General features: G+C 35.9%; 1 protein-coding gene across 1 annotated transcript in view; it reads left to right on the top strand.

The window, feature by feature from the left end:
• The window catches only part of LOC138711792 (uncharacterized), a 111,457-nt gene that overhangs the window by 16,806 nt on the left and 70,868 nt on the right, over positions 1-23,783 (top strand). Inside the window, exon 2 of the mRNA XM_069843021.1 lies at positions 20,069-20,392. Coding sequence (XP_069699122.1) covers positions 20,069-20,392 — 324 coding nt within the window. The remainder of the gene's footprint in view (positions 1-20,068; positions 20,393-23,783) is intronic.

Raw genomic sequence — 23,783 nt, 5'->3', positions numbered from 1 at the left:
CACAATGGTACAAAAATTGATCCCATGGTATGACAAATGCCTCAATTCCAGTGGGAGATACGTTGACAATTAGCGCAACAATTGCTGTATCTGTTTCAATAAATCTTTCCATGTAATTGTGTTTTTTTCTGTAAACGGCCCCAGGTAAAATCACTTTCTGGATGGACTCGTAATTACGGTCGAGTGGCCAAAATTTGTATAAGCACTTCTTTTGAAATTGTTAATATGGCGGAAGAAAAAAAATAACTTTTTTATTTGCTCCCATCAGAATGTTTGCTTGTGAGACAACGCTTTCTATCCCGGAAACCAACTGGAAAAGATACTGTTACTTTGACCTTTCAGGATTTTGTTTCATTAACATGTTCATAAGATCCCGCGTCGTAGCCTAAGGCATCCTGCTTAGGACTCGCGTTACGGAATTCGCGCTGGTTCGAGTCCTCATGGGGGAAGAAATTATCTCATGAAATTTGAGCTCGTGTATGGGACCGGTGCCCACCCAGCATCGTGATGCACTTGGGTAACTACGATAGGTTGCGAAATCCGGTTAAGAAAGCCTGCTGTAACGGCTGGGGTGATCATCGGGCTAATCACACGATACCGCCATTTGGTTGGATGATTGTCCATCTCTGCTTCGACATGTAGACGTGAGGCCAGCAGCCGGCTGGTCGATCATGGTCCTTCATGGGCTGTCGTGCCTCGGATTATTATTATAATGTGTTCATAAGCGTTTCAATTTATTTCTGTGTTGTTTTAAGGAAAATTTACTAAAAGAGGAAAAAACAAAAAATAAAGTTGTTGAAAAGTTTCAAACAATCATAATTATGCACTTAGACACTATATTTATGTGTCCAGTGCATAAAACCTCATTCTTTTACAAAAAATTGTTATGAATTTACTTAAAAATAATGGTGGCCATCTATCCCTATATCCTATGGCCATCTCACCCACATATGTTGGGTGAGATGGCCAGTGGCCTATTATATTTCAAACGTATTTTTTTATTATATCAGTGAATTCTATGCGCCCTGAGGCACTGTAGTGGAGAAATATAACCTAGAAGGAACGTATTTGATTTGTTTCGTATTTCTTTACCAATCGGTTACCCTGTTCTAAGTGATTTAAAAAACTATGGCCATCTAACCCGGAATTACCCTAATTGTCAACATTACAGAGGTTATTCTGCAGGACAAATTAATATATCCATAATATTATGTGTAAACGTTAATGATTCATGAAGAACGACTGGCTTGACAGGATTTAAGAATGTGGTTGACAATTTCTTGGGAAATAGGAAACACCCAAGTTTCAAAAACATTATAGAAAATATATTGGTAGCTATGAAAAATTTAGGATGCAATATCAGCATTAAAATCCATTTCCTTCATAGCCATCTTGACTTTTTCTCTGACTGTCTTGAAGATTACAGCGAAGAACACTGAGAAAGGGTTCATCAAGACATGAAAGAAATAGAAAAGCGTTATCAAGGCAGGTGCGATGAAGTGATGATGGCTGACTACTGTTGGTTTATGAAAAGAGACAATGTGGAGCTGCAACATAGAAGACAATCTCGAAGACAGAATTTGCTGAAGAAGAGGAAGCGGTATTGAAAAATGAAGTGTCTACATGATACTTGGACTGAATTGAAATTAAATTGGGATTATTAACAATATTGTGCTGCTTGATTTTGTTTACTGTATAGGCATTTTCAAACATTATTTGATGTTCTCGTATGTATTTAAATGTGTTAATATTGCATGAATGGAGGTTTAAATATGACAATTCTTCATATCATTATAAAAATCTGTGACCGGTAGGAAAAAGATCTTAAGTAAAAATGTTATACTTTTCAGGAGAGCAGTAGAAAGATTGAAATTGGTGTCAATTATAGAGTTTTTTTAATTAGGAGGTTTTCCTGTATATTATTTGTTTAAGTTATATTTCTTCTAAACTAGGTAATGTTGCTCATTTAACAATTTTCTTGATTTCCAAAAATTGCCGCACTTAAGCCCTTTTAAGACTAGAATCCAAACTGAGTAGAAGGGACTATTTAAACATAAAATCTTTTTCATGTCAAAATAAATGAGAAATGTAAACTATTAGGAATGCAAAATGGGTCTTAAACAATTATAGGACTGTTTGCCCTGGTGCTTAAAGTTTTAAAAGGAAAGGGCATCAGTATGTGATAAAATAGCTAAAATATAAGTTAGAATGTTATGTTTTATTTAACGACGCTCGCAACTGCAGAGGTTATATCAGCGTCGCCGGATGTGCCGGAATTTTGTCCCGCAGGAGTTCTTTTACATGCCAGTAAATCTACTGACATGAGCCTGTCGCATTTAAGCACACTTAAATGCCATCGACCTGGCCCGGGATCGAACCCGCAACCTTGGGAATAGAAGGCCAGCGCTATACCAACTTGCCAACCAGGTAGACTATAAGTTAGATCTTTTTAATAGGGAAACATGGAAAGTAAACATGTGATGTTTGTAAGGAATAAAATATTAAATATTAAGTACTTTATTCTGTGTGTGCTCGATTCAAAAAGTACTTAGGACATTTGGTAACGCTCTATAAATCCAGTCAGGAGTCTTATTTGACTTCAACCGTTTTACCAGATTGTAAAGAATTGTTTCCGCTTTCAGAATATATAAAAATCTCATTTTCACAAAAAACTGACTTAAGCCCTTTTCCTCCCGGCCACAGAAATGTTTTCATACGTTAAAGGCAAAGTCTGACTTGAGATCCTTCAACATAAGCCAACAATTAATCAAAATCGATCTCTTTGAACCAAAATTTAATTTAGCAACCCTGTGTAATATATATATATATATAATTTGAACTGGTAATGAAAATTACGGAAAAACGGCTGAGCCGATTTTAATAAATGACCCCTCATTTTGAAGCTTGGAACCCAAAGTTTTTTAGAAAAATAATAGTTTTCAGTGAAATGTAAATTTTCCTACATAATTTTCCTATTTTCCAAAATCCATCTGTCGTCAGTTTTGAGAACTAATGGATTTTTAGAATAAAACAAAACACGCACACTACAATAAACAATATTACACTAAGGCCATGACCTGCAGGATTGCTGACATATTTAGAGCTCAGATTCTCTGACACCATAATTCCAATAGCTACGTCGATCTTCATTTGTGTAATTTTTTTAGAACATCTCAAGACTTACTAAAAATAATTTACAGGTCTGATTCTCTGGCGCGTAATTTTCTGAGTGCAGCTGTGTATTGGATTTTAGAAACTACAAAACTTAAGAAGGTTTGATGACATTATTACATTAAAATTTGAATATTATCACAGTTTATGCCATGATACATTTGTCACTAATGATATACATTAATGCTATTGATATATCGATGATATGAAAGCGAACCCTTTTGAGGTTATATAAGTAGGCGTAGAGATTATCTTAAATTAGTTCTATAATTTACAGAGTAACGGCTATAGTATATATAGAGTTCCTGAAAACTACAAAACTTACGTAACATAACAATATTGCTATTAAAAATTAAATATTTTTACAGTTATTACTGACGTGGTGTGGGTCTTTTTGATATATTTAATGCCTGAGCGGTATAGATACTTATTTGTGTGATTCTCTAATTTTTCTAGGATGTAGTGCAGTAATATGGAAGAGGCATTAGTAAATTGAGCCATGCTTTCTATTTTAGCTGCATCTTATCAAAATTAATTTCATATTCATTTGGTTTAATCGATTAGACCTGAGATCGTTGCCAAGCATATCATTTTGTTGTAGGGAGAACTCAAAGAACTGAAGATAGATGTGTTCAAGGAAAAGTATTTAGCATAAAAAACATTAAAGAGGAAGTTTTTTAAAAGAAATATTTTTGACAGGATTATTGAGTTATTATGTTGCTTTAAATGTTACATCATCATCATTACGGAAGCAAATACATTTCAAAATGTCTGGTAATCTTTCTGGAAAATAAATATGAAAAACTTTTATTTGAACTTATAATTAACTAAATTTGCAGCATTTGTTACACAAGCCACTACTACTGTTATAAATCTTTCCGCGGCTTTTCAGCAAATCAAAACCGAACTGTGCAAGCAAGAGGTTCAGATTGAGTGTGCATCTTTGTCATTTATCCGCCTTTTTAAATCATACATACTGAAGCAGAAATATAATGCACGACACCAAATGTACCTAATAACCAAGTTTCATTACAGTAAGCTAAGACGTAAAATCCCACACAAAACAAATGTTTGTTCATTTGTTTCCATTGCTGTGCCCTGCTCAACGGCCAATGTTACGAGCCCAGCAGCTCGTTCGTTACGATTTAACGGCGGGTCTGAGCGAATATGGCGCAGATTCAACAAACGCAACCCCACAAATCCTCTCTTTCATTAAGAAGTAGTTTAATTGTGCACTTTGGCATACAAAGAGGCACTCGTTTAAAAGCATCCATGTCCGTGTCGATGGAAGAATGTGGCTTAACCAAACTGAAAATGTAATGCCACATCAATTGGACTTACCGACCACGGATTTATTCCAGACAAACTGTTGCGCTTATAGCATGAGTAATACCACGTATTTGGAGCGTGGTATGGATCATATTTTCAATGACGTGCGGCCTTTAAATTATTCGGTATTAGCAAATGTTTGCCTAAAGACTTGTATATAGGCTCTCAGTGTTACCAACATATAAAGATATTTTGTAAGTAACTTTCGAACTATTTGCTCAATTTCTTTTTAACAAAATTCTCATGTAACTGAATTCATTATTCTGTAGTGACATATTATTATGATAATGATACCGATAATGGGAATATATCAGAATAATTACTGCATTAATTTTCACGTTTGCCGTGATTTCGGTTTTATTTTAAAATTTGCCATTTGTAATGGATGTTGGAAATAGTTGTCTACATTTTGTCGATGAATTCCATCATCATCAACAACGTATTAGATCTGACAGATCTAGTAGCCTTTCCATAGATCACCCTTTTCAATTATAAACTTTGCTTTGTAGTGTTATTATCATCCTATTATTATTATTGTTATTATTATTATTATTATTATTATTATTATTATTATTATTATTATTATTATTATTATTATTATTATTAAATTCCTAGAGAAGAATAAAGAAGTCTATATAGTATCTGTAGACCTAGAAAAGGCGTTTCACATTGTGGATTGGAATAATCTGATGGAAATCCTAAAGAAAATTAGCGTAGATGAGAGAGAGAGACAGAGAGAGAGAGACGAGTCTGTTCAGTAACCTTTATATGAAACGAGTCAAAGTCAGGAGAAGATAAGAAATGTCAGACGAAAGTGAAATTGGGTGAGGAGTACGACAAGGATGCCCTTTATCACCTACCCTGTTCAACATCTACTTGGAGGATTTAGTGAAGAACAGTTCTGAGAACATGGGAGGAGCGATAGTAGGAGGAAGAAGAACAAAGTGCATAAGATTTTTTGATGACATGGCGTTGTTAGCAGAAGAGGAGAGGGATATGCCACTAGAGCTAAATGACAGCTGTGAGCAGTATGGAATGAAAATAAATGCCAACAAGACGAAGACCATAGTCATAGGAAGAAAAGTAAAGAAGATAAACTTGCGAATTCTAAATGAGGCAGTAGAGCAAGTGGAAAACTTCAAATACTTGGGGTGTACTATAACAATAACATGAGCTGCTGCCAAGAAATGAAAAGGAGAATAGCAAGAAAGCTTTTAATAGAAAAAGGAACATCTTCTGCGGACCTCTGAAGAAAGAACTAAGGAAGAGACAAGTGAAGTGCTTTGTGCTGAGTGTGGCATTGTATGGGGCAGAAACGTGGACTTACGACGAAGTGAAGAGAAGCGACTACAAGCATTTGAAATGTGGATATGGAGAAGAATGGGGCATGTGAAATAGACAGGATAAGAAACAAAGCAGTGCTGGAAAGAGTGGGTAAAGAAATAATGATGCTGAAACTGATCAGAAGGAGGAAAATGAATTGGCTGGGTCACTGGTTCAGAAGAAACTGGAAGGAATGGTGAACGGGAGAAGAGTTCGTGGCAGAAGATATCAGATGAAAGTCATTGAGATATATGGATCATATACTGTGACTAAGAGGAAGGCAGAGAATAGGAAATACTGGAGATTGCTGGGTTTGCAGTGAAAGACCTGCTCTTGGGCAAAATACTATTAATGAATCAATGAATTATTATTATTATTATTATTATTATTATTATTATTATTATTATTATTATTATTATTTGTGCTACTATGATACGCAATCTGACTTCCAATATTATCCACATTTGTCTTTTAGACTTAAAGTTAGTTACTGATTGGTCAGATGATCTAATTCTTGAACTCTTTGGCGAGAAGTCTTCAGTTGATAAACCAACTACTGAACTTCAATACAGCTTACAATGAATAAACTTAAAAGCACGTTAAATACAAGGGATATGAGGTGGACTTTTTATATTGGGTTATCTTAAGACGCTTTATCAACTGCTTTGGACCACACCTGTGGAGTAACGATCAGCGCGTCTGGCCGCGAAACCAGGTGGCCCGGGTTCGAATCCCGGTCGGGGCAAGTTACCTAGTTGAGGTTTTTTCCGGGGTTTTACATCAACCCAATACGAGCAAATGCTGGGTAACATTCGGTGCTGGAACCCTGACTCATTTCACCGGCATTATCACCTTCATATCATTCAGACGCTAAATAACCTAGATGTTGATACAGCGTCGTAAAATAACCCAATAAAATAAAATAAAACCAACTGCTTTGGTTATCTAGCATCTGAATGACATGAAGGCGATAATGCCGGAAAAGGAGTCCAGGGTCCACCGCCAAAAGTTACCCAGCATTTGCTCTTCATGGGTTGAGGGAAAACCCCGGAAAAAATCTCAACCAGGTAACTTGTCCCATCCAGGATTTGAACCCGGGCCTGCTCGTTTCACGATCAGGGATGGAGATGGAGTAAGATGGGTAAGAAAAATAAGGGCAAATTTCGAAGGACGCGAATCGGTTTGCCAGAGAGTGAGAATTTTGCCCACATAAGCCCAAACTTTTTCCTTCTACTCTTCAATTTATAATTTATTATGGAGACGGTAAATGGGAAGTAACCCAGTTGAACATAAAATATACCAGTTCTTATAAACGCTATCTTTTTAGGAAATGAGACATTGCCGAAACAACACTGGAAAAATATAATAGATACCTACTAAATTTTCTATGATTAATGCATAGGCCTATACGAAAATATTAGTATAACATTCACTCATTCATAGTACCTATACTGCCCAAGGGTAGGTCTTCCACTGCAAACCAAGCTTTCTCCAGTCTTTCCTATTTTCTTCCCTCCTCTTTGTCTTCGTGTATGATCCACATATCTTAATGTCGTCTATCATCTGATATCTTCTTCTGCCCCGAACTCTTCTCTTCCGTTCACCATTTCTTCCAGTGCATCCTTCAGTAGGCAGTTTCTTCTCAGCCACTAAACTAGCCAATTCCTTTTTCTCTTCCTGATCAGTTTCAGCATCTTTCTTTCTTCATCCATTCTTTCCAACACAGCTTCGTTTCTTATTCTGTCTGTTTATTTCACACGCTACATTTTTCTCCATATCCACATTTCAAGTGCTTGTAGTCGCTTCTCTTCACTTCGTCGTAATGTCCATATTTCTGTCCCATATAATGCCACACTCCACACAAAGCATTTCACTAGCCTCTTCCTTAGTTCTTTCTCCAGAGGTCCGCAGAAGATGTTCCTTTTTTATTAAAAGCTTCCTTTGGTATTGCTATTCTTCTTTCGACTCCCTGGCAGCAGCTCATGTTACTGTTTATAGTACACCCCAAATATTTGAAGCTGTCCACTTGCTCTACTGCCTCATTTCGAATTTGTAAGTTTAGTTTCTTTACTTCTCTTCCTATGACTAAGATCTTTGCCTTGTTCGCATTTATCTTTATCCCATACTGCTCACAGCTGTCATTTAGCTCCAGTAGCAATAATTAATGAGCATTATTATGTGTTTCTTTATTTACTTCTATTGCACTATAAATTTTAAAAACATACATACAATATAATATATTGCTTTATCCATCAAAATCTACTACATATTCAAGTTTCTGTAGTATCAAACTCCAAATTTTGTTGCCAGAACTGTTTGGTTATTTTCGCACCCTGTAGTTAAAGGGTTTTCAGTTCAGTCAGATATCAATCTTTTGGTCTTTGCATATAATTATTAGAGTTGAAAATGTTGTTACAATATTTTAGAAGTTGTTGCAAAATGATTTAAAATTCGTCTAATTGTTATCCACATATTAGGAACTAGTAAGCTGGTGCGAGATATTTTTGCAGCGTGTCATAGGCTAAATACAAAACCAACGCTTTCGAGTTACGTACTGTAATAGGAAAGGCACCTATAAGCATCTAACAAGGAAAACTCAGTGCGCAGAAACCAGCGGGCGTGACTGTCTCGCGCAGATGACGTATGCCCCCGTTCCCAGCATGCTCTCATGCCTACCGCAGGGGAGTAAGAGGGGTATAGCATGCGCGAAGCGAGAAGTCCGAGCTGAATTTTGTTTGTAGGATACCTACAGGATGTATTACCAAGACTGTTGTCCAGTATTGATAACGAATCTTTCATTTCCTTCCATGCCTACGTTGGCTCAACAATGTGTTAAATCATTCCGAACTCTAATTTCACTGAAATATTTAGAAGTTCATAATTGTGAAAAAGTGACAAAACACAAATGAGGAACAGATTTGCCATGTATTTTCAGACGCAAATACCTACAGACTATTAAAAAATTTATACAATCAGTAAAAATAACTCCCTACGTTGGTCAAATCAAAGGTCAACGATCCCATTTGGTATTCATGGACCTATTATAACGTGGTGAAAAAAATAATAAAATAAATTAAGTTTGTACTACAGTTATAATTGAAATTGAGTTTCCTCATTATTTGCCACCTCTCTTTCACCCATCCCTATAAAGCTCAATAATTTCGTCCCTTTTCTTCATCGTGTTTGTGCAGATTTTCTTTAAATTATTCAAGCATTTCTTGTAATACAGGATAGTTAGTCCACATTTTTCATTTGCGGATATCTAGTTTTATACGCACAAGTGACGGAACAGTCTCTATTAAAAATATTGATTTATTTCTTGTTTTAATGTCAGGCATCATATTAAAATATGCGTTCCATAAAAGCATTAGGGTACGGCAGGGAAAGAAATTTTTAGGTCATTTTCGCTACTTCTAGAAACATGAATTCAAAGTTAAATTTTTGGCATTCTTTAATTTGTCTCCAGTATTCCGAATTGTTAACTTTAAATAATTATGAAGACTTTTTCGGCGGAAGAAAAATAGGAAAAAGTGTAAATAACACCGTTGAAAGATCAACCATTTCACTTGAGACCCTAATTAATAAATTTAAGCCAAAAACGAATTCTGAAATGATACAAAATGACTTTTATCTCTAACCGACTCTAGGAATAGAGAAGCAGAGAAGCTCTTGTGTGACTGTATAATCATGAATGAGAGACAGAGAGGGAGAGATTCCTAAAAGGCTGGTGAATCCACGAATGCTTATTTCATCACTCTTCAGCGTAAAAATGAAGGCAATTGTGACCATAGAACAATAGAACATTAGCTATTTCGGAACACGAGCTTAGCGTTTCTCATTGTTCATTAATAACAATCGGGCAAAAAAATCACACACACACTGAAAACTGAACATTCCTATATTTCTGCCAATTTTTTTCTATACCCTTCTTTGTGTGCAAAAATCCTACGCCACTATACGTGGCAACACTACTGAGGATTAAAGTTCACATTCACAAGTTACTGAAATTACGACTACCGTTACTACCGTTCCTATGTCGAAACTAATAATAAGTGACATCCAGTAATTAAAAAAGGATTCAGTTGAGCATCTTTCTAAATTCATATTAGGCCTATATTCTTTTATTAAGCATACGTAGATATTATGGGAAGAGTCCATAATTGTACCTATTTTTAAAAAGGGAGACAAGACTAACTGTGGTAACTTTCGAGAAATACCACTTTTGTTGACGTTGTACAAAATTTTGTCCAATATTCTTTTTAGAAGATTAATTCCGTACGTAGATGAAATTATTGGGGATCATCAGTGCGGTTTTAGGCGTAATAGATCGACTATTGATCAGATTTTTTGTATTCGACAGATAATGGAGAAAAAATTGGAGTGTAAAGGTACAGTACATCAGTTATTCATAGATTTCAAAACGGCATATCACTCGGTTAAGAGAGAAGTTTTGTATAATATTCTTATTGAATTTGGTATTCCCAAGAAACTAGTTCGATTAAATAAAATGTGTCTCAGTGAAACTTACAGCAGAGTCCGTATAGACCACTTTCTATCTCATGCTTTTCCAATTCACTGCGAGCTGAAGCAAGGAGATGCAGTATCACTTTTACTTTTTAACTTTCCTCTAGAATATGCCATTAGGAAAGTTCAGGATAGCAGGGAGGGTTTGGAATTGAACGGGTTACATCAGCTTCTTGTCTATGCGGATGACGTGAATATGTTAGGAGAAAATTCACAAACGATTAGGGAAAACACGGGAATTTTACTGGAAGCAAGTAAAGCAAGTAAGTTAGGAAGTAAATCCCGAAAAGACGAAGTACAGTATATGATTATGTCTCGTGACCAGAGTATTGTACGAAATGGATATATAAAAATTGGAGATTTATCCATAGAAGAGTTTGAAAAATTAAAATATCTTGGAGCAACAGTAAGAATATTAATGACACTCGGGAGGAAATTAAACGCTGAATAAATATGGGAAATGCCTGTTATTATTCGGTTGAGAAGCGTTTGTCATCTATACTGCTGTCAAAAAATTTGAAAGTTAGAATTTATAAAACAGTTATATTACAGGTTGTTCTGTATGGTTGTAAAACTTGGACTCTCACTTTGAGAGAGAAACAGAGATTAAGGGTATTTGAGAATAAGATTCTCAGGAAAATATTTGGGGCTAAGAGGGATGAAGTTACAGGAGAATGGAAAAAGTTACACAACGCAGAACTGCACGCATTGTATTCTTCATCTGACATAATTAGGAACATTAAATCCAGACGTTTGAGATGGGCAGGGCATGTAGCACGTATGGGCGAATCCAGAAATGCATATAGTGTGTTAGTTGGGAGACCGGAGGGAAAAAGACCTTTGGAGAGGCCGAGACATAGATGGGAGGATAATATTACAATGGATTTGAGAGAGATGGGATATGATGATAGAGACTGGATTAATCTTACACAGGATAGGAACCGATGGCGGCCTTACGCGAGAGCGGCAATGAACCTGCGGGTTCCTTAAAAGCCAATTGTAAGTATAGGCACCGTGCAAGCTCCTCTGGTGGCGATTGTTGTTATTAACTGCGGGACAGCAGCGATAGAGTTGTGCTTGAAGCGTATGAATATACTTAACATCTCAGGTTAAATGATTAGAAATATGGATAATCCTAAAAAGCGGAAAGATAATGCAAATTGCTGTGTTCTTGAATGTAGTATTGCTTATAGGAACACACCAACCGATGTTGTTTTTATTCATTCCCAAAACAGAAAACTCAGGCGCAACGACGCTAATTGTGGATCCATGCAGTACGCAGACGAAAGTAAATAAGGCTACACTGCTTGTAATCATAGTATTATTAGTCCAGACATCGGATTCTAGGGCAAATGCCTATTTTGTTTCTTTAGGAGAAAAGTAAAAATAATTATTAATATTTGTGTTTCATGGAAATTGAAAGGTATTCAAAGAGTTTTATAGTGCCCTAAAATTCCCTAAAACGGTTATTAGAGCCTAATTTGTTAATATTCGCCTAAAATGCCTAACTCACTGTAAAGTTTCGCATTTTACTCTTACTTTTTATAATTTATACATGCATTCACTGCGAAATTTAAGGCATTTAAAAAGTGGAAAGTTTGCTTCACACCATCCATGAAACCATTGATAAAGGAAATAAAATGTTTTGAATCTCACGACACTCGCAATAGATTTCACCGAATTTAACATGTTTGGAGGCATACATGCCGACAAAGAACCAACCTTAGTTTTGAAGCAGGCAACAATCACAACATGTGCTGCTACCGATTCAGAGATATACTATACTATAAAAATGACTGTTTTCGGTCTGAAACCGATTAGCTGTACTGCCCTTCAGAGTGTCATAAAATCACAATTTTTGGAGAAAGAGTGTTTTTGAAATATTTATGAAAAGTCGTAAAACTGCGAATTAGTAGGGTAAACCATTACAAAATATTTAAAAGAATGGCCCTCCTAGTGTTAACACTACCAGGAAATGCAACAATAAGTGGAACTTTGTATTTTTGTCCAATTGAATCTCAATAACAACGGTTCATTTGAATGCTCGTTAACAGTTGCTCTTTCCCTCACCTTATATGTGTTGAGAAGTTTTGAGCGGTAGGACGTTTTCCTGTGAAGTTTAACGCGATAATGCCGAAAAATATAAGTGCAAAATGTACATTGATCCGGCAATGGCTAACAGAATATTCAGAATTCACTTATGATGGAAAAATAATATTCTGCAAGATTTGTAGCAAACAGGTATGTAACAATAGTTGAAATATATAAATTCTATTAACTTTAATGAGTAGGCCTATAATATTTACGAGTATACATTGACTGAGCTATCCTGAGGTATAATTCTTTTTAAGACCACTACACTTTAACCTTTTAAATTCCGATAGTTAAAGTATTTGCAGGTCATTAAAATTTTGATTGTTCGAACCCACAAACTTTGTGATAGAAATACGGCAATACAACAATTAGGATTTATTTTAATTCAGTTTACTTTACATTTTTAGATTTCGCAAGAAAAGAAGTGCCACCTAAAGCAGCATGTGCAAGGAGCGGCTCATAAGGCTAAAGCTCAGCAGAAAAATCAACTGCAACAAACTTTATTAACACAGCCTACTTCATCCAATCTCAGCAGCAATTTCTATGCTGATTTAACCAGAGCGTTTGTTGCTGCTAACATTCCCTGGAATGCAATTGAAAATCCGGTTTTAAGACAGTTTTTACAAAAATACTGCAAACAAAATATCCCATCTGAGTCGACCCTAAGAAAAAATTACTTAGACAGAATATACAATGAAACTTTAGCTTCCATTCGGGAGGATATAGGTGATTCTTACATATGGGTCTCTGTGGATGAAACCTCAGATCCTATGAATAGGTATATAGCAAATATGGTAGTAGGAAAACTTAGTCCTGATGGACCTTCGATTCTACACCTCGTATGTGTTAAGGAACTTTCGAAAGTGAATAGCCAAGCCATTGCTTATTTTGTAAATAAAGGCCTACAGTCTTTATACTCAGGTAATATAGACGATTCTAAAGTTCTGTTGTTTTGTACTGATGCTGCCTCATACATGGTTGCTGCAGCTCCACTTCTTAAAACATTTTATCCTAACCTCACGCATGTAACCTGTCTAGCACATGGCCTTCACAGGGTTTCTGAAACAATCCGGAATGAATTTCCTCTTGTCAATTCGTTTATTTCTAACACAAAAAAATGTTTTTGTAAAGCCCCATCCAAGATTTCAATATTCAGAGAGAACTTTCCAGATATCCCACTCCCACCTCAGCCGGTTGTTACACGATGGGGAACCTGGATTCAGTCAGTGGTGTATTATTCTAAGTATTTTAAAGAAGTGGTCACAGTTATTGATAAATTACCTGAAACTGATAGTGCAGCGTGTGTGAAAGCAGTGAAAGATTGTCTGAATGACTCACGAGTGAAAAACGATATTGCCTACATAACATGAAACTTTTCTTTCATACCTGCAAGCATTGAACAATTAGAACGTGAAAAACAATCTCTTTGTAGCCAAATAGCAATAGTAAAGGAAGCTCAAGTGAACATACATTCTGCTTTGGGCGAAACTGGGAAAAAAGTTAAAAATAAGTGGGACAACGTATTAAATAAGAATGTAGGATTTTCATTGTTGGAAAAAGTATCAAGAGTGATATCGGGGGAAAGTGTAAATGTTCCAGTAAGTATTGATGTTTCTATTGCACCTAATTTAAAATTTGCGCCTCTCACATCAGTTTCGGTTGAAAGAAGTTTTTCTCCTTTCAAAATGATTCTCAGTGACAAAAGGCAAAGGTTAACTGTGGAGAATTTAGAAAAAATTCTGGTGGTGTACTGTGCAGATAATTATAATAAAGTCTGAGCATGGAACTGAATTTCAATAACTTAAAATGAGTAATCTTGATATCAATAATCATTATTTCATTAGTTTCAACATATTAAATTTGTGCAGCTCTGTTTATAAATATAATATAGTATTCTTTTTTAATGTTTAAACATACTTTTTGTGCGTATTTTAGTGTATAACTAAACATTTCAGTGAAAGAAATAAGTATGATACCTTGATGTGCCTAAAATGCCTATTTCCATTAAAATAGAGCCTAATTTTACAAATTTTGAGCTTATTTTAGGCGCCTAAAACTGCAATTTTTAGTGCCTAAAAATCCGATGTCTAATTATTACATACTAGGCCTGATATAAAAAATAGAATATATATAGTATTATGTTTATAAATAACCATAAAGTTAACAACGACAGGAATTTATCATTTAAATTTCAAAAAGTGCATAATTACTGAGATCTTTACATATATATTATGTATAATATTAGCAACAATAAATAATAATATATACTTATTTTTAAATGTATTCATATCGATATTTAATTCTTAATTTCAAGTCCTGATGGTTCACCTTGCAAACCAACACCCTCAGCAAGAAGTTGCGGTATTCATTTTATTGGGAACGAGATCAGAACGCCCCCAAAACTAGCATACGGTTCCCAGTATTTTTTATAAAAGATTACAAGAAAAAGACTGCCTCATCTCAACTAGCTCCGGAAAGGCACGAAAGAGACGCATAAAGAAGAAGAAAAGAAGAAAATTTAAGTTTTTATGGAAGGCGAATGCTCAACAAGTGTTATTTCGAAAAATGAAGTAGCCATACAGGCAGAAGTAAATGAAACCATTCTTAGTGATTTTGTTTTTTCTTTCACAATTGAATTGTGTGAATTGTCTACTCAAGTGTCTATTCCATTACATGCCGAACTGAAGTCACATAAGAAATGTTATGACAAGCGTTCAGGAACAGATGATATGTTTAATGAAATGCAAGGTTTCCGAGATTATTCTGCAATAAAATATGAGACAGAACTACCAGACTTAATGGGAGTGACATTTGTGGTTTCGGATATATTGTTAAAATTGCTGCCAATTGAAACAGAATCATACCCGTAGAATCAAAATAAGAAATATTTCCAATTCTATCATTCAACCCAAAAATAGCTACCATAGATAGTCGAAACGCCCCAAGATCTAGACCACACATATTATTTTTGCCATTTTTATTAGTGAATCTCACATCGAAAGCTTTCGAAAAATTCTGTCCAAGAGTAAGATTAGTAAAGAAAATCATCTACTCATATTCTGCTATGAGGGTGATGTTCGGAGTTAATCGTACAATTATAATTATAATGTATTTTTACCGCCACTTTAATGTTGTTGACATCCAAAATGGTTACTGTAATTTTGGGTTTAGGCCTAGCAGAGAAAGTATTCAGGAAACAATGCCTGCAATATTGAAAAATGTAGAGTGACAATTAATTGTTCAGAAGTGGAACAGCCACCCAATGTGGACCAGATGGTGGCCTTCAAATCTAAATGCTACCGAGGCAGATCGAGTGACACATTCATAACAACTGATTGCGGATTATTGACTTTATTAGAAGGTGGTGATGAAGTCAGGTTTTCCTGGAATAATAACAAACCTCTCCGATAAAGGGATCATTGCTGTTACTCCACCGTATCTGCACGATGGTAAATTAACAGCTGAAGAAGTCTAAACTACTTACAGCGTTGCCAGTGTTCGAATTCATGTTGAAAGGTGCATTCAGCGAATTAAAATATACAGTATAACATTTTACACAAACTATCAATTGAACTGCTTCCGCACGTTGATCTTGTTTTTTATTCAACTGTCCAAAGAGAAGTCTGAACCTATAAGTGATACCAACAAGGCACCACTTATGAGGCAACTAACTTAGGCCAGAATATCATGGGGTAGAGTGACCAGTTCCTTTTCCCTTCCATTGCATATATCGCCAACTAGCTACAAATTACACTAGTCAGACTTCATATGCATACAAACAATTATTGTTCTTCCTCTGACACATATCGTCGAGATGTACAGCCTGATAACAGATGTACATATCAGCCAGAACCTCAATCAAAGGTAGTATGTTGATGATATTGTTCATTATGTGTTGTGTTTTAGAGAATTTGCAGTCGCCCATTATTCAGGAAGTGTAATTAAGACTACTTTTAGAATTAAATCACATTAAAATACGTAATTTATAGAGACTTTATACACACAAATATTACGTACATCATGACATCAAATGTAAGTATATCAATGTTTTCGTAATATGACTGTTCGCCCTCATTCAATGGTCTGAAATCTGATTTAAATGCCAAACAACTTCACTGATATTTCAGGAACTATGTAGTTACAGTTTTACACTCCTCTAGCAGTACTGAACTTTCCACTGAGTCTATAAAATAATTAAAGGTTGGAGATTGCTGGGTTTGCAGTGAAAGACCTGCCATTGGGCAGAACACTATGAATCAATAAACCCATTCTTACTAATATTACAACTTTTCATCGGCAGAAAGCCGCATGTAATTTCTATATCACACATGACTAGTGAATGACTGCGAGCCTGTAGTTAATTAGGAATTGAGACACTGCGCGGCGCCACCAATACGATTTTGAGACCCATGCACGGTGCCTATAGATAGATGTTATGTGTATGAAAGACATTTAATCAAACTTAGTTGTATGCGTTCGCCTTGAAAATGTAATAGGATAAACAATTGCACAACGAATCTTTAGACATACAGTAACTCTAGACCGTCAGCAAAATCATTCATTCTTTCGTGTGAATGTCCCGGTCATGAATATTACATTTAGTAGGCACTGGCTGGCTATATTGTACAGTACGATAGAAGGCAGGACACGAGTCGACTGCCCAGTGCATATTGTGGTTGTCTCGTAAACGACTTTACAATGCAGTGAATTAAGGACGGAAACTGTTGAAGACTATTCCCTCTACAACACATGGGCCTATTCGAGTTCAGTCCAGGATTTTTTCAGGCATGGATGAGTTCCGTTCCAAAGTATCAAGTAGTGGCTGAATTCCGTCCCTATGCAAAATTAAGTTTTCTTTCCATTTTTCAGGATTGCTAGTAACTTACCATGTACAGTCCATTCACTGCCTTTTCAGCTGGTTAAGACAGAAGGGGAGGGAGTTTGCACCTCTCCTTCCTCCTGTTTCTTATACTCCAGGAGGCGCATGGCAATGCCAGCCTGTAACCAAGAGAGTTTGCAGCGTTGCCAGATCTCGTGTAGTGTGTTCTCGAAATGGATTGTTTTACATCCATACATTGTTACCAAAAATTCAACACAATAACAAACAGATATAGGTATATCTTCGCAATAATACACATAATTCAGAGAAATGCATATTAATACTACGTATATTTAACTGAAATATGTTTAAATTAAATAGTACATTATTGTTGGCGTAGTTGTCACAACACTCAATATCGTTAAATACTAGTGTAGGATTATTGTTGTAAAATGTATTAAGTCAATTTAAATAATTAATTATTGTGAGCGTCCTTCATCAGATATATATATGGCACACAATTCAAACATGTTTATGGCAGTAATGTTAGAATTTATGTATGTATGGGTACAGACATAGACATTGAATTACTAATTCCGTTACAAATAATACATTCGAATCCTTTCCTTCCTCCAATGTGCAAAATCAAAAGTATTTCCCCCTTCCTGGTAGGAAATATTGCGTCACACGAATTAGTACCATCAGTCCATCGACGAAATATACCAGTATGCGTATCGTATCATGTGTCATCTAAGTACAGATCTTGATACTTTTCTGTCCATAAGACGCAATTTTAGTTAGGTACTCGGAACGCCACATTTGTATTTTTCGGGATACAATTGAAGGTATTCGTCTGTTCTTTGCCTTGAATTTAATACCCATAGATCGTAGAATTTTATGTAGCGTTGTCCTGTCATACGGAAATTCATATCCCGTATCGTTTGTTTTGTTCTGAAAGAATGTTATCAATGGTAGGCGCTGTCTGTTGTTAATAGCGTTGGTACATGGTTTACGGAATCAAATCACGATCGAAATCGTCTACTTTGGACAGTTTTTTACACACCCGGTATTTCTTTGTCGGGGTTTCGAAGCCTGACAAGTCTAGAGAAATTATTCTTTTCAATGTCGATAATGGTACTCCTGTCGCATTAACTGTCTCTGTTAGTGGTGATTGGTTTCCAGCATTTTTAAAATATGTGAAAACATTTTGAATAATATGCGCAGTTTGTTTCTGAACAGGCTTTCCCCTACCTATGGGGAATGCATTTGATTGGTACTATTATTTACAGCTACTACTGTATTTCACTTAACGGGTCTTCTCACGGACGCCACATGTTGCACCCACTTCGACTGTGTGCACTGAGTATCACCACAGGACTGCACGTCGCAACGCCGCCTGCTCTGTTTACTACTGTGTTCTTGTTGTGGAACGAACTTCCTAGTACAGAACCCCCTTCAATGTCTTACGCACCTTGTTCGTACACTTATTTGAAGCTGAAACGACAGTGAATGGACTGTACAGTATAACAGTTACGGAATTCTGTTATTATAAATATTAAAAGTATATTCAAAGAAATGTTGAAGCTTATTGAATGAAATATAAATAAAATGAAAACGAAAGTTTACTGTTCGTTATAGGCGTCGTTAATTGTTAGGTAGACAATTTTGAAATTTGCTGACTTTCCTTTTTTGCAACTCCACTTTTTTTTTTTAATTTCTTCTCTCTTGTCTTCTTAATATTAGTAACAGACATATTACGTAGCTTAAATGTGATTGGTTCTGAATATCTTTGAGATTATTGTATAAATACGGATATATCGGGGTGGTCGGAATTGAATAGACTCTACAATTGGAAATGGAAAGATTCACATTCAATTATGATCCTCATTGTATTTCTTCAAAATTCAGCCCAAACTATTGGAGAAAATGATGAATCAGAAAATTAACTAATTTCCGACAATTCATTCATTCATAGTGTTCTGCCCAAGAGCAGGTCTTTCATTGAAAACCCAGCTTTCTCCAATCTTTCCTATTTCCTACCTTCCTTTCAATCTCTGCATACGATCCATGTATCTTATGTCGTATCATCTGATATCTTCTTCTGCCCGAACTTTTCTTCCGATCAACATTGAAACTGCATCCTTCAATAGATGGTTTCTTCACAGTCACTCACCCAGCCAATTGCTTTTTCTCTTCCTGATCAGTTTCAGCATCATTCTTTCTTCACCCACTCTTTCTAGCACAGTTTCGTTTCTTATTTTATCTGTCCATTTCACACGCTTCATTCTTCTCCATATTAACATTTAAAATGCTTCTAGTCCTTTCTCTTCACTTCGTCGTAATGTCCATGTTTCTGCCCCATATAATGCCACTCTACCACACAAAGCATTTCACTACCGTGAATTGCAGAACTATGTGGTTTTGCGGCTACAATGGCTTTATATCTTCTGTGAAGAAATAGTCAATGGCATCGAGAAAGGGCAATTTCAAAAGTCAACTTCAGTTAGTGTCCAATTTCGAGTCATGAAGGACGTAACACATGTCCCCTCTTTTTCCTTAACATCGACTCCATGCTTCTAAATCCAAGCATTACTGACGACTGAATTGAGAAGTGGATCAGATCCCAGAAGGTGTACTTCAGGAAAGAGATTGTAACTCTGTCAACTGGGCAGGCAGGCCAAACAAAGGGACCAGAATTCCACCATAACTTCGAAAGAATGGCACGGAACTCAACCACATGATTTTTATAAAAATGCAGCGAAGACGTTGGCAGTACAAACCTAACCACATCTGTCTCTATTTGCCTAGAATATCATCACTCTGGCCTGAGCTACGGCGGAGGATATGATTTCGGCGGTGGACTGGGTGGTCACAGTGGTGGCGGTGGACTAGGTGGTCACAGTGGTGGCGGTGGACTAGGTGGTCACATTGGCGGCGGTGGACTGGGTGGTCACATTGGCGGCGGTGGAAACAGCTTGGAAAGCAGCATCGGAGGAGGAGAAGGAGGGTATGGGGAATTTCACAAACACCACTACATACCACACCATCATATGGAGCACGGCAAACAACACAACCCGAAGGCCTTGGCTCTCAAGGGGCTCCTTGTGCCTCTGGCTGGTGTGGCATTGCTTGGTAAGTAACTTTAAACTATCCTCTTAGATATATATTATAAATTTAGACGTGGATATGAGGTTTACTACTTTAATTTACTTTACTATTTGGGAGGGTGGCCACTAAGACATAGCACTGACATCTCTATTGCATCTACCCTCCATTTAGGCGTATTTCCAACACCATGATTGGCAAGGTAATTTACTAGGTTTATATGTAAATTACACGTAATTTATTTGACGAAGAAATCAGTCTTGTACACAGATATAAAAATCTAATTTTCTATAGTGCAGGAATAATATAAAAACTATTTTAATTATATTACATTTTAAACTTTAATTTTCTTACATATTTCAGCACGAAATCGTTTTCTAAAGATTATTTATACAGCCATCTACTAATAAATTAAAACATATATGTGTCGTTTTACAGTTTTTTTAATTGAGAAAATTTGTAACAACTAGGCCTACGTCTTGCAGTAGTACTTATAATGACAATTTATTTGGATAGCATTTCAAAATTTTAGTAACAGCTTTAAATTCCTCTAGTGAATTTTCATATACTGTACTGTATATCTGACTTTAGAAAAGAAACAAGCTTGACTGTTACTACCAAAATAATAAAATGCTGATAGAACAGAAATCTTACCTACTTATTTTAAATTTTATTTTCCAACACTAAAACTGCCCATAACAGGTTAACAGTATGTATTTTTTTAATTTCCACTGAAAATGTTGTTATACATTTTAAATATTTAAAATTGAAGGAGTTCCTGCTTGAAGGGGTTGGTTCCAATTTTTGGTCAAATTAATGTTTTGCTTATGATCTTTTAGTGCAAGAACATGTGATTCCGAGAATTTCGTAGTAAGTTACAGTGGAATTGGAGATGAGCTGCCAGTCGTTTCGTTGCAAAAAGGAGGCTATATAGGCCTACAGAAAGAACCGAAAGTAATGTCATCAATTTCAGGGAGTTATTCTTTGAGATATTTCATACACAAAAGTTTAATACAATTTTGCTCGTTTGTGCTTCCTTTTCGAAATAAAAATGATTTTATATGAAATATTTCATAGCATGTTTTGGGAAACTCACTGATTTAATTCCCAGTATGATCAGACAATTTAAGAGAGCACTGTATTATGATAATATGTGATTGAAAGAATTTCAGTTTAGTTCTTCAAATGTGCAGAAATTTCATCCGAACAAACGTAACTTTTCGTTCTGGAAAGGAATTTCAAAATGTTACATTTGTTCCGATCAAATTTCTACACATTTAAAGGAAAAGACTAAAATTCTTTCAATCATTAATTACCGTAATACACTGCTCTTTTAAATTGACTGAGCATATTTGGAATTAAACCAATGGCTTCCCCAAACCACACTATGAAATGTTTCATTTAAAACAATTATTTTCTCGAAACATTTATAATATATCTCCTATGTCTCCTGTTGTAGTTTATGACATTCACACAGTAAATGTTTGTTCAGTACAAAATGTGGCTAATTATATTCCATTTTATTTGCAGAGGGGTAGGTCCATTATTTGTTCATATTTCACAATCCTAAATTGCTGATTGTTGGCCTAATAAATGAGTGAGTGATGAAATGCAACTCCTAGGTACCTAGGACGTACTCCGAAAAAGGAAAGAAGCTCAGTTAAAATTTGAATTTTTATAATGTGTTTTATTGTTTTCCACAACTTTGTGAAAATGGAGCTACCTCGTTTATGCAGAGAGTTCTTCAATTATTGCCCTCACAAGCCTTAATCACTCTAATATCCATCACTAGTATGGTCTTTTTAAGTTAGGGCCTAAGTGTGTAATATATTTGAAGCAGTTTCTTAGAACATTCGAAGCTGAGCCTGTTTCTTCTTATATTATGGAGAAAAGCGTTTCAAGTTGGGCTGAAGATGCTGGGATGTAAAACAACTTCAAAGCAACTTGCGACAACCCCTTATGTTGCCGTTTTGACATCCTTTGCTAACCGCATTATGGAAAAGGACTTTTCCTGTGTGAAAGTGAGGATTAAAACATAGAATAAGACGTGCAAGCATACGAATCGTGATATTTACATAATTATGACGTGGATTTAGTAGTTTGTAATGATTCGCTAAAAGTTAAGAACACATGAATACACGAAAGGGAAGGTTTGTTTCTAAACATTATTTGTTTTCATACAACAATAACAAAAAACCACTGCAAAAGCCATGTTTTGTTTTAATGTTTTCTTATTTTATGTGCTTTAAGTTTCCTACATATTTTACGCTTAATTTACGTGTCACCAGAAAACTATTTTACGCGTAATTGCACAAACTACTCAACCTACACCAGCTGACTACACTACTAAACACGCAGGTTCCGAAAAGGCAACCCCACTAGTCCCCAGACCAATTGAACTTCAACCAATTGAAAGAGAATTGGTGGATAACTTTTGGCGTTGAGTCTCGGATTCATTTCGCCACAATTTATTCACATTTATCGTTATCATAATTATTGCCATAGCCAGATTTAAGTACACGGTGCAACGTGCTGTATTCGTACAAGAGCGCAACCGTTCGGCGACAAACATCATTTTCAGAACAAAAGTGGTAAGCACAATAAGCCTCAGGTTGCGGTGCAAACCTTTGAACCCTCTTCCATAAAAGTAAAAAACAAACCTCGAGGGGGAGGTATCTAGTAATAATCAGATAATTATCTACTCGCTTTATCATTTGTACCCCCAGAAGATTTCGAACAAAATGTTGAAAGCTTGTATGAGATTATAAGTGAAGAAGTTGAGCCAGCTGCTTGATACATGGACATAATGTAAATAAAAGAAACATTGAATTGTGGTAGACGACAAGGTGTTCGTCTCATTACCCACATAACGTCTGGAATGTCTTCGATCTTTTTGTAAATACACTCAGGGACAAAAAAAACCGGACACTTTAATATTTGCTGGTATTTTGCAAAACATTATCTTCTCATACAATATTATGGTAGCCATCTGTTGTTATGGAGACGTGTATACATTGTTGATTGTTTTTTGTTTTATAAACAAGCCATTACAACCAAATATTCCAATTTTGCTTTCGGAGTCTCAGCTATAACAATTTTGTCTCAACCATTTTGTGCTTCATTATCGTTATCATTCGTTATTTCTTTATTTTTACATTTTCTGAGTTTAAGTGGGGTTGTAACATTTGTCTTAAAACAAGATGCGACCTGAAGATGTGGCTCGAGCTGTAGCCCTTTACGCTGATGGACGCAGTGTACGTTACATTGCAAATGTTATGAATATGGCTGGAAGCACAACCCATGATGCCATAAAACGGTATAGAGAGACCCTAGAATATCCCAGAAGACCAGGTTCGGGTCGTCCAAGAGCTACAAATCCAAATGAAGACAGGTATATGGTGTTGAGAGTTCTTAGGGA

This window comes from Periplaneta americana, chromosome 13 (assembly GCF_040183065.1).
Source record: "Periplaneta americana isolate PAMFEO1 chromosome 13, P.americana_PAMFEO1_priV1, whole genome shotgun sequence".
Taxonomy (NCBI): domain Eukaryota; kingdom Metazoa; phylum Arthropoda; class Insecta; order Blattodea; family Blattidae; genus Periplaneta; species Periplaneta americana.
The sequence above is the reverse complement of the archived record's forward strand: the minus strand, read 5'-3'. Positions and strand labels throughout refer to the sequence as shown.